The 11,034-nt window shown below is 42.7% G+C and overlaps 2 protein-coding genes across 2 annotated transcripts; one reads left to right on the forward strand and one right to left on the reverse strand.

Moving 5' to 3' along the window:
• Window positions 1-267: 267 nt before the first annotated feature.
• On the reverse strand, window positions 268-1,681 carry LOC133886915 (uncharacterized). The gene is made up of 2 exons (XM_062326826.1): window positions 1,133-1,681; window positions 268-1,004 (listed from the first exon to the last, which is right to left on the reverse strand). Exons 1-2 carry the CDS (start codon window positions 1,396-1,398, stop codon window positions 854-856), a joined length of 417 nt encoding a protein of 138 aa, XP_062182810.1. The 5' UTR covers window positions 1,399-1,681; the 3' UTR covers window positions 268-853.
• Window positions 1,622-6,333, forward strand: LOC133886913 (uncharacterized). The gene is made up of 2 exons (XM_062326825.1): window positions 1,622-2,108; window positions 6,005-6,333. The coding sequence occupies exons 1-2, from the start codon at window positions 1,649-1,651 to the stop codon at window positions 6,052-6,054; spliced, it is 510 nt and encodes a 169-aa protein (XP_062182809.1). The 5' UTR covers window positions 1,622-1,648; the 3' UTR covers window positions 6,055-6,333.
• The last annotated feature ends 4,701 nt before the right edge of the window (window positions 6,334-11,034 follow it).

Below are 11,034 nucleotides of genomic sequence, written 5' to 3' on the forward strand. Positions count from 1 at the left end.
TGCAAAGGAAGAGAATAATAGTTTAATTTTATATGCTATTAGACCTATTAAAATAAATGAAAATGGTAGACAAATACAACTAAGACAATTAAAGAGTGCTATTGTACATCTAGGGTGTAGAATAGTTAGGAAATAAAAATGGACGGAAACAGTAGGAAAAATCCTTAACTATTTTTATTTTCACATTTTCTTTCGAAAACGGAATAGAAAACGGGTACAACCTCGAGAATGTTGGGATATAAAAAAGAACTAATCCGAACAAAAACACGGCGGTATTGGGAACCGATAATTTAAACCGGAAATACCAACTCATAGGATTTGTAACTGTAGAACTGCCGCAAACAAGATTAGATGTGCTGGATCTACAAGTAGTCATAAAAGGTCCTGACATAATGACATTGTTTCAGCAACAGCAGGACTCGTGCAAAAATGCTCTGAATTATGACTTGCAGCAGATATGTTCTGAGCACTGGTTGTAATTAAAGGTCCTACAGAATCGCCTAATCCAGACCGTGAAAGACAATCACGAGCAGTGCCTCCCCCTTCTTCAGTTAGCATATACATATACGTACAAAAACTCACCTAATCAGTACCAACAAGATATGCTCAGTATGACAGTATCTCAAAAGAATGTGGATCCGAGTACAAGACAGTTGTCCAAAAAAAAGTCAAGACACAAGACAGACTTTGAAGACACAAGACAGATTGTGCTTCAGGACTGTGTCAATCTCGGCGCTCCTCCGGTCCTCCTAGTCTCGCAAGTCAGGAACTCTAATGTTCATCGCACCACGTAACAATGAAGAAGCGGCAACAAACATAGCACTGGATAATTTCTAAAGCCAACACAGTTTCGTCACACTACCAGATGCATGTTTGCTATGAAAAAGTCACTATTTTGCAGGATACTCATTCGACTGATGCGCCTGTTCTCACCTCGTGCTTCTTCCGTAACTCTGTTCTTCAGATAGTAACAGGATTCTTCATACTGACCCAATGTTCCTGCTCTGAAAACGTAAAGATGCAATCAGACAATCGAAAGGAAAAATATAAGTTTGGGAATGTGGATACGAACTAGCAAGCAGAGTGACTAAGAGTGAACAAAATCGAAAGCCACGATAGCAGCACGAGGAACCTCCTGATGGCCTCCCGCACGGCCAGGTCGCCGTCCAAGACCAGCGGCGCGAGCCCGTCGGCGTGGCACCGCATCGCGTACCCTCCGCCCGCGGCGAAAAGCGCGTCGAGCGCCGCATGCACTGCCTCAGTGTCCCCACTGCCAGCATGGAGGAGGCCTGTGCAGCACTCGGCGAGCGTGGCCGCGACGGCGGCAGAGAGCTCCGCCCTGGGTGCCAGCGCCAGCGCCAGCTCCCGCAGCCGTACCACCGCGGCGGGCGACGCCATCTAGCCTCACCGGCGGGAGGGTTTGTGTTGGTGCGTATAGCCAGCTAGCCATGGATTCGAATCGGAGAGCAGGATGAGCTGGAGCTGGACTTCGGAGAGGATGGTGATGATGGAGATGGGAAGAAGGAGGAGGAGATTGATGCGGATAGAGATGCTAAAAGAGCTAGGCCGGCAAATGCTTTGGAGGAGGATTATGGTGATGAGGGATAGGACTGCCGATGGCCCTACTTTGGAAAATAAACTCAATTCTATGACCCAAAATATTATTGATACGGCGGTGGACAGGGTCCTGCTTGAGTGTGCAGACAAAGTGCTTGCTGAAAATGATTTGCAGCTTGATGGTCAGGTGGCAGAGGTTTTTTCAGCAAATGATGACGTGCATAGTTCAGAGAGCCCTCCTACAGATTTTCTTGGAGTCGGTACAGGTGGTGCTGATTTTGATCGTGGCTCTAGTGGTTGCGGTTATGGTGGTCTAGTTACTCACGCTGAAGCCACTCTTGCCAAGGCTGCTTGTGTCAGGGCTGCGAGCACAGCAGTTCGTGGTGCTGCAGGAGTGGGTACCCCTGCGGCTGTGCTTGCTGCTGCAGCTGTGGAGGAGGTGTGCAACACACCAAAGCGTTCAAATCCTCGGTTGGCTAAGCATAATGACGACGACTCTATTCAGAAGGCAAAGAAGAGGGCGGCATGGAAGAATTTGGACTTCAGTGGAGGTAACACCACGGACCTTTCTTTCATTCCTTTCTCGGTTAATGAAATTTCTTCACATGTTTCTGCTCTTGGAGTTAGTCTGGGTAACAATCCTAATCTAGTTGTTGACTCGGTTAATTTATTAAAAGATATTGAATTGTCAAGGTTGAGAGCCGAGCCGTCTAATACGGACGTCGTTTCTATAAATAATCTTTTAAGTGATGAAGAAGATAATGAGCTAGATAATATTACTCTTGGCAACTTGTGTGGTGATTTGATGGATGAGGTTATGGAGGATGACAGTGAGCACCTAAGTTGTGATTTTAGAACTGTCTTCAAGAAAAATAAGGCTCTCTCTTTGACTAGATCCAAGAGAAAGCCAAAAGTACGGGTGATTAAAAATCATAAAAAAGTTTCACAATGAAAGGAACCTTCTGAAATAGCAGAGATCCTAGTGACTTGGCTAAATATAGGTTCCTTTCTGATTTCTCAAAAGAGCAGAAGCTAGACTTCATCGCTCTTCTTGAAACAGGGAAGAAGGATTTTTCGAAGACTGTCTGTGGAGGACAAGAATTTATTTGGCACTGGACTGGTCCTCATGGTCGGTCCGGGGGAATCCTACTTGGGATTAATTTGGAAGTCTTCGATATTGGTAGTATCGATGAGGGAGATTATTATGTCAAATTTCGACTTAGGAATAAATCGGATGGTTTTCACTGGGTTCTAATCGCAGTGGATGGGGCTGCTCAAGTAGAACACAAAGAATCCTTCCTTGCTGAATTGGTTCAAACTTGTGCAAAAGAAACTGGCCCGGTTCTTGTGGGAGGAGATTTTAATATAATTAGAAACCCACAGGAAAAGAACAATGACCGTTATGAAGATCGGTGGCCGTTCCTTTTTAATGCTATCATTGATAGCTTGGATCTGAGGGAACTTGATCTCTCAAACAGAAAATATACCTGGGCCAATAACAGAGAAACACCGACTTATGAAAGGCTTGACCGGATCTTAGTAAGTACGGAATGGGAATCTAAATTTCCACTTGCGACGGTGCAAGCGTTAACAAGGGAACTATCAGATCATACTCCGCTGCTTTTAGATACTGGTAATGGCACTCATGGAAATAAGCAATCAGGGTTCAAATTTGAACTAGGTTGGTTATTAAGGGATGATTTTCATGAGTTGGTTGTTGATGTATGGAAAAAGGAACTGAGAGGTAAAACTCCGTTAGAGAAATGTCATCATAAAATTCAACGACTTCGTCAATTCCTGAGGGGTTGGGCCAAGAATGTTAGTGGCAAGTATAAAAAAGAAAAATCAGAGCTGATTAGAAAAGCTGACGAATTAGATAAAAAAGCTGAGTTACAGACTCTTAGTTGTCGGGAATTAGATCTTAAAAACTTTTATAAAGAGAGACTAGTTCTCCTGCTAAGGGAAGAGGAGCTCAAATGGTATCAACGAGCCAAGACAACTAAGTTGTTATCTGGCGATTGTAATACCAAGTATTTTCATTTAGTGGCCAATGGAAAACATAGGAAGACTAGAATTTTCCGGTTGGAGCAAGAGGAAGGAACAATCATGGGTGACGTAAATCTTAAGAAATTCATCACCAATTACTATAAAGGTCTTTTTGGGGATCCGGATAGTAACAATTTTTCTATGACAGAGTCCTTCACAGAGGACATCGCACAGGTTTCGCAGGTAGAAAATGACGTCTTAACGGCGGAATTTTCTGAAAAGGATTTAGAGCGGCCATTTTTCAAATGGAGCATAATAGGGCTCTAGGGCCCGATGGGTTTCCGGCCGAGTTTTACCAAGTTTTTTGGGAGTTAATAAAATACGATCTCATGCCTCTCTTTAATGAATTTCACAAGGGAAGCCTCCCCCTTTTTAGTCTTAATTTTGGTATAATTACATTATTACCAAAACAAAAGGAAGCTACTCGAATCCAACAATTCCGACCCATTTGTTTGTTAAATGTCAGCTTCAAGATTTTCACAAAGGTATTGACTAACCGTATAGCCCTAGTGGCTCAAAAGGTGATTCAACCATCACAATCGGCTTTTATGAAAGGAAGGAATATTTTGGAAGGGGTGGTCATTCTGCATGAAACCATACACGAAATGCATAGGAAAAAGTTAGATGGGGTAATCTTAAAGCTAGACTTTGAGAAAGCCTACGACAAGGTAAAATGGTCTTTTTTACAACAGATTCTGAGAATGAAAGGTTTCTCGCCGAGATGGTGCAAATGGATTGATCAAATTGTGAGGGGAGGCAGTGTTAGTGTTAAAGTCAACGATGATGTCGGAAATTTTTTCCAAACTAAGAAAGGATTAAGACAGGGTGATCCCTTGTCTCCTATCTTATTTAATCTAGTTGCAGATATGCTAACAACCTTGATTTCCGAGCTAAGTCTAATGGAAAATTCAAGGGAGTAGTCCCTCACCTGGTTGAGGATGGTTTGTCTGTCCTCCAGTATGCGGATGACACTATCCTATTTTTAGATCATGATACGATCAAGGCCAAAGATCTTAAGATAGTGCTTTGCACCTTTGAGCAATTATCGGGGCTGAAAATTAATTTTCACAAAAGTGAGCTGTTCTGTTATGGTGCAGCCAAGGAGTGTGAACAAGAGTATACACAATTGTTTGGGTGTAAGATAGGTGGCCTTCCTTTTAGATATCTAGGTATACCTATGAGTCATAAGAAATTATCAAACAAAGACTGGGCCCTTGTGGAAGATAAGTTCCGGAAAAAACTAAGTAGTTGGAAAGGAAAGTTACTTTCAGTTGGAGGGAGATTGGTCCTGATTAATTCAGTGCTAACTAGTTTAGCCATGTTCATGCTATCTTTTTTCGAGGTCCCTAGAGGAATCCTTCAGAAACTAGATTACTATCGATCCCGTTTTTTCTGGCAATGTGATGATCACAAAAAGAAATATCGTCTCGCTAGATGGAGTGTTCTTTGTAAACCCAAGGATTTTGGTGGTCTAGGCATATAAAACCTAGATCTTCAAAATAAATGCCTACTGAGTAGATGGTTGTTTAGGCTCATAAATGAAGATGGAGTTTGGCAAAGGCTTCTAAGAAAGAAATATTTGCCTAACAAAACTCTAACACAAGTGCAGCATCGACCATGTGACTCCCATTTTTGGTCCGGCCTTTTGAAAGTTAAAGATGATTTTCTGGCCGGTGGGTGTTTTGAAGTGCAAAGTGGGGAACAAGTCAGGTTTTGGAAGGATATTTGGTTGGGAGACAAACCTCTTAGGGAGGCATATCCTAATCTTTTTAAAATTGTAAGAAAAAAGGATGATACGGTGGCAAATGTCCTATGGACTGTACCACTTAATGTATCTTTCAGGAGAGGTTTGGTAAACGCTAATCTGAACTCTTGGTTTGACGTGGTGTCCAAAGTTGTCCCGGTCAATCTCAAACCGGGTACAGACTTGTTTCGATGGAATTTAACAAAGAATGGCTTTTTCACAGTCCGGTCTATGTACAGGTCTATGATTAAGCAAGGAATTCTAAAGGAAAATAACACACTTTGGAAATTAAAGGTACCGCTGAAAATCAAGGTTTTCCTGTGGTACTTAATAAAGGGAGTTACTCTTACTAAAGATAATTTAGCAAAAAGAAATTGGCAAGGTGATATCAAATGTTGTTTCTGTAGCGCCGTTGAGACTATTCAACATTTGTTTTTTGATTGCCATTTTGCGAGATTTGTTTGGAATGCGGTGCACACCACTTTTGGAATTCAACCACCCACTAGTATCTCTAATATGTTTGGTTCTTGGCTGAATGGTGTTGGTCCTAGGCTTCGAAACCAGATTTTGTTGGGGGCTGCTGCTCTCTGTTGGGCTTTATGGTTGAATAGGTATGAAGTGGTTTTTAACAAGGTTAAGTCTAATACATATTTACAGGTAATCTTCAGGGCGACTTATTGGATCCGACAATGGTCCATGCTGCATAAGAAGGAGGAGCGCCCGTTGTTCAAACGTGGGTGCAGAGACTTGGAGACAATATTGATGGCGGTCTTCACAAAGTTTGGTTGGTGCTTCCGGAATCGAATTGAAGCGTAGCTTTTAGTTCCTTTCCAGTCGTTTGGTCGCTCACCTTTGTTGGGCTTAAACTTTGTTGCTTTTTTATTCCCCGCTTCGTTGTAAGCACTTGAGTCGTAGGGCTTGTTTTGTGGTTGACGCACAGCTGTGTACCATCGCCGGATGGTAGAGGCTGGAACTTTGTTCCATTATCTAAAGAGAGAGAGAGAGGGAGGGAGGTGAGGGGAATCTCGGGGGGGGGGGGGGCTAAACGGGAATATGGATGAGATGATGTCTAAATCGTTTTTAGTTCTATTTTCGAATTGATTTTCCCGTTTTCATCCTGTTGATCCGAAAATTTAAAAACAGTTGAGAAAAATATAAAAAATGGATCTGAACAGGACAGAATTTATCACGTCCGTTTTCATTTCTAACCAGCCCAACACCCGACCTACTCAGCCAACCCAGCCAACCACACCCAACACTCCATCCAACCGACTGCATCATCCCACCTGAGCTCAACCACACTTCGCTCTCCCTGACCCATGTCTAGCCCCTCTGCAGTGACTTCCGCCAGGCCACGACTCCTCTCTTCGACGAGGCACGCCTAGCCACATGTGCGCTTTTCTCTGGCGACCCCACCGTCCCCCGTGATTGACCCATTCCCTACCGAACCAGATGCCGACTAGCCTCTTCATTATCCATCTGCGCTCGCTGGTACCCGATTTCGCCGCATTGGGAATCGATCATGACGACGTCCGCTCGCTAGGAATCGTTCGAGGAAAACCTTTGCGAGTTCCACTGCTTGCGATTGGAGGGATGCGACCTCACGAAACTTCTGCGCTTGTAGAAACAGAGTCGGGCTACAGGAGATCCGGCGCGCTGGAATTGAGTGAATGGTAGTCTCCGTGAGCTACATGGAGTAGGCAATTTACTAATATGGTGTAGTATGTGTTGTTGGCTGATGCACATTTGCCCGATCTTCCGAAAGGTAATATGATAAGTCGATTGGTGGAGCTTCGACGTTGATAATCCAAAGGCTCTAAACAGAGCAGATCGAGAACCCTCGCAACCACTACTCCGTAGTTATCAACCATACCAAGACGCGGTTGACCTCACCAAGAAAGTTTTCCTACAAGCGAATCGAGAATACAAGCAAGAATAGGTAGATGCAATCTAAATATTGCTAATTACCAATGAGGTACTTGAGTGGGGTTCAACAAATCGATAAATGGCGAAACTTTCTAAAACAAAATAATCTAAACTAAACCCAAGCCTAAATTATGATAGCTACTGTGTATATAGGGGGGACGTGAGGATGTCGACCTAGAGTTGTGCAACCATGGAAAGAGGCGTGCATAACCTGGACTCCGACCCCGACATGATTATAAGACCCAACAGGGTCCAAAATGGTGGCGTAACACCTTATTTCTTTGACTTTGACTAAACTATAAAGAATATTTTGTCGAGCTCATATTCATTGGAAAGGGCTCATCGCAAGCTTTCCAGAATGTCCAACATTGCCTAGAATAGACTTCGTATGAGAGAGTTATGTCCGTTTTACTGATGCGCTGTCTTGAGACTTGATCACGACCACGACTTCGACCATGACCACAACTAGAGCTCAGCCTCGAGTTCGAATAGACTTGGCCTTCGTGGGGTGACGTCCGGGTAAGGTTGTGGTGCTTCTCCCACATTCCTAAGCAATAGAACATCACAAGAATTTAGTAGTGATCCATCCAAGGAAGCATGAACAACGAGGAATGAGTTCACTTGGTGGTTTAATTGTCGTGCACATGCTCTTGTATTTGGTCCTTATATGATTTGAGGAATATTAGTAGTATTGATTCTATCCGAAGGAGCCATGGGCTCATCATCCTCTCCCTCTTTGAATTATAGTCGTTATCGACTCAAGTTCATCTTTTTCTCCCAAATATGGCTTCAAATCTGAAATGTTAAATGTGGGACTAATCCCAAAATCTACAGGTAGGTTCAATTTGTATGCATTGTCATTTATTTTCTCAATTATTTTAAATGGTCCATTAACTCTAGACATTAATTTTGACTTTCTTAGTTCTGGAAACCTATCCTTCCTCAAATGCAACCAAACTAAATTACCGGGTTCAAATTTTATTTTCTTCCTACCTATATTCTTTTAGTCATGCTCTCTATATTCTTTTTAGTCATGCTCTCTATATTCTTTTTAGTTGTTTCATGCAACTTAAGAATAAATTCAGCACGTTTCTTAGCATCTAAATTAAGTCTTTCAAAAGTAGGCAAATGTAGTAAATCAATAGGAGTACGGGGATTAAATCCATATACTACCTGGAACGGACTTACCTTGGTGGTGGAGTGTACCGACCTATTGTAAGAAAATTCAATATGCTATAAATACTCTTCCCACATCCTCAAATTCTAATTTAGAACTACCCATAACATAGTCGATGATGTGTGGTTGACGACCTTTGTTTTACCATCAGTTTGGGGATGACACGTAGTAGAAAATAGCAGCTTCATCCTTAATTTATTCCAAAATGATCTCCAAAAGTGATTCAAAAACTTTGTGCCACGATCCGAGACGATAATATTAGGCACTCCATGTAGTCAAATGATTTCCTAAAAAAACAAATCAACTATGTTTGTAGCATCATCGCTCTTGTGACAAGGTATAAAATGCATCATTTTAGAAAATCTATCCACAACTACAAATATGCTATCCCTTCCTCTCATTGTCCTAGGCAGTCCTAAAACAAAATCCATAGAAATATCCCCCCATGGTGCACTAGGAATAGAAAGAGGCATATAAATACCATGTGGATTTGAGTGAGATTTAGCTTTGTTGCAAGTGGTACAATGTAAAACGAAGTGCTCGACATCACGTCTCATCTTTGGATAAAAGAAGTGGGCGGCCAACACATCTTCAGCCTTCTTTGCTCCAAAATGTGTCATCAATCCTCCTCCATGTAAAAAAAAATCAAATTTGTGAAATTTTCATTTAAAATTTGTAAGAGTTTTTTAGTTGAAACTAGTTAAAATAGGTTCTCTGTTATTTATTCTATTAGTACAAAAATTAGCATGATTTTAGGAGTTCTATGTAATCACGGACGTGCACATGCAGCACGCATGGCCAGCGCGCGCAAGGGCGCAAGCGGGCTAGTTTGCACAGGGCAGGCACGGGGCGCCCGTAGCACGGCGCAGGGGCCTGCGGGACACGTGGTGTACACGGAGGGGTGGGTGGGGGCAGGTGTAGAATAGTTATTCTATACCCTCGGTGTAGAATAGCACTACCCTCTATATATATAATGTATATCTATTATGTGGCTAGGTGCAATGTAGTTCAACTCTGCACTCACCCCCAATTTTGATCCCAAAAGCAGTATAGCTGTGATCCACAAGATATATCGGTTACTACAAATATATATGGTCGTAACTCGGTACTGTAGCATCTAGGCCCCTAGGTAAGTGGTAAGAGTTTCGATGATTAATGACAACCGTATCATTGTGACTAACATATGTGCTTTGAACGGTATTAAAGAAAAAGAAAAAACTTAGTTCACAATGATGCTTTGATACTCTTGGCCCTTTAAGCGCTTATATGGACGATCAAAGGACATGTGCATGAAGATTAAGGATCTTCTAGTTCTAAGTGTCACAAGGAGATGAAGGACACTTAGAGTAGTATAGGTTCTATTTCTTTTTAGTCTTTTGACCGTACTATAAAGGGGAGTTAAGAGTTGTAGCTTGACCTAGGTGAGTCTAGATATCGTTGATGCACACTTGTGAATCTCTAGATCTAGGTAGCTCATACAAGCTTTTGGTTGAGTGTCCAAGAAGTTAGAACTCAAGATTGTTTAAATTGGATGAATTCAGCGAATATTCAACACACTGGATGATCCTCTGTATGAAGAGTGTACTCACCGAAGTTTACTTTGGTCGAGGTCAGCAAAATTCTCTAGCTTATCCAGGATGGTCCGGCGCCAAAATTGTTGTCAGCACCGGAGCAATTTCCTAAGAGTTCTGAGTTGAAAAATTGTTGAAGTCCACGCCGGATGGTCCGGCGTTCGAGTGGTGAGATCGCCGGAGCAATCTTTGCAGTGCAGTCTCGGCTTGATTCTACACGCCGGATGGTCTGGCGTACTGAAGAGTAAACGCCAGATGATTTTATACAGAAATGTTGCAAACTATCATCTGGCCGGTTTCAATGCGCCGAATGATCCGGCGTTAGTCCGGATGAAACGCCGGAGCTTTAACGGCTAATGGAACAGTTAACGGCTATTCTGTCAGGGTATTAGCACCGGATATTCCGATGTGGAGAGAGTTATTCACACCGGATCTTCCGGCATTAAGAAAAATTCTGGGTTGTTAGGCAACGGCTAATTCTTGATCCTTAGCCTATAAATACCCACTCATTTGGTCTCATAAATGGCTTCTTGCGACCCTGTAGCAGCTCATACACTTGGTGTGTCATTTAGCAGCAAGAGAGAGCACTTGTGTTTAATTTCAAGTTCTTAGTTGAAGATTAGAGTAACAAGTGTGCATCTAGCTGTTGTCTAGGCTTGGTCTTTGTCAAGTGAAGCTTGAAGCTTGTTACTCTTGGTGGTTGGAAACACCTAGACGGTCTTGGTGATCGAAGGTGTTCTCGGTGAGCTTTTGGAGGACTTGTGGGAGCCCCAGGAAGAGATGATGTACTTGGTTTGATGCCCGCCAATCTGGAGATGGAGAAGGGGCAATCAAGAGGGAGCACTTGAGTCTTGGTGACTCAAGGGGCAGCTACATCCTTGGTGGATGCTCCAACGAGGACTAGGGGGAAGTGCCAACTTCTCGAAACCTCGGGAAAAAATTGGTGTTCTCTTCTCCAACTATTTACATTCCTGCATTTTACTTTGAGTATCTTGGTTCTTGCAAGTCTTTCT

This window comes from Phragmites australis, chromosome 12, assembly GCF_958298935.1.
Source record: "Phragmites australis chromosome 12, lpPhrAust1.1, whole genome shotgun sequence".
In the NCBI taxonomy this organism is placed as follows: Eukaryota; Viridiplantae; Streptophyta; class Magnoliopsida; order Poales; family Poaceae; genus Phragmites; species Phragmites australis.

Excerpts from the sequence above, each read along its gene's own strand:
- LOC133886913 (XM_062326825.1), top strand. The coding sequence starts at position 1,649 with ATGACCCAAAATATTATTGATACGGCGGTGGACAGGGTCCTGCTTGAG. Across the intron at positions 2,109-6,004 it reads GAATTTGGACTTCAGTGGAG|GTAATCTTCAGGGCGACTTA; the intron begins GTAACACCACGG and ends ACATATTTACAG.
- LOC133886915 (XM_062326826.1), bottom strand. The coding sequence starts at position 1,398 with ATGGCGTCGCCCGCCGCGGTGGTACGGCTGCGGGAGCTGGCGCTGGCG. Across the intron at positions 1,005-1,132 it reads GTGCGGGAGGCCATCAGGAG|AGCAGGAACATTGGGTCAGT; the intron begins GTTCCTCGTGCT and ends TTACGTTTTCAG.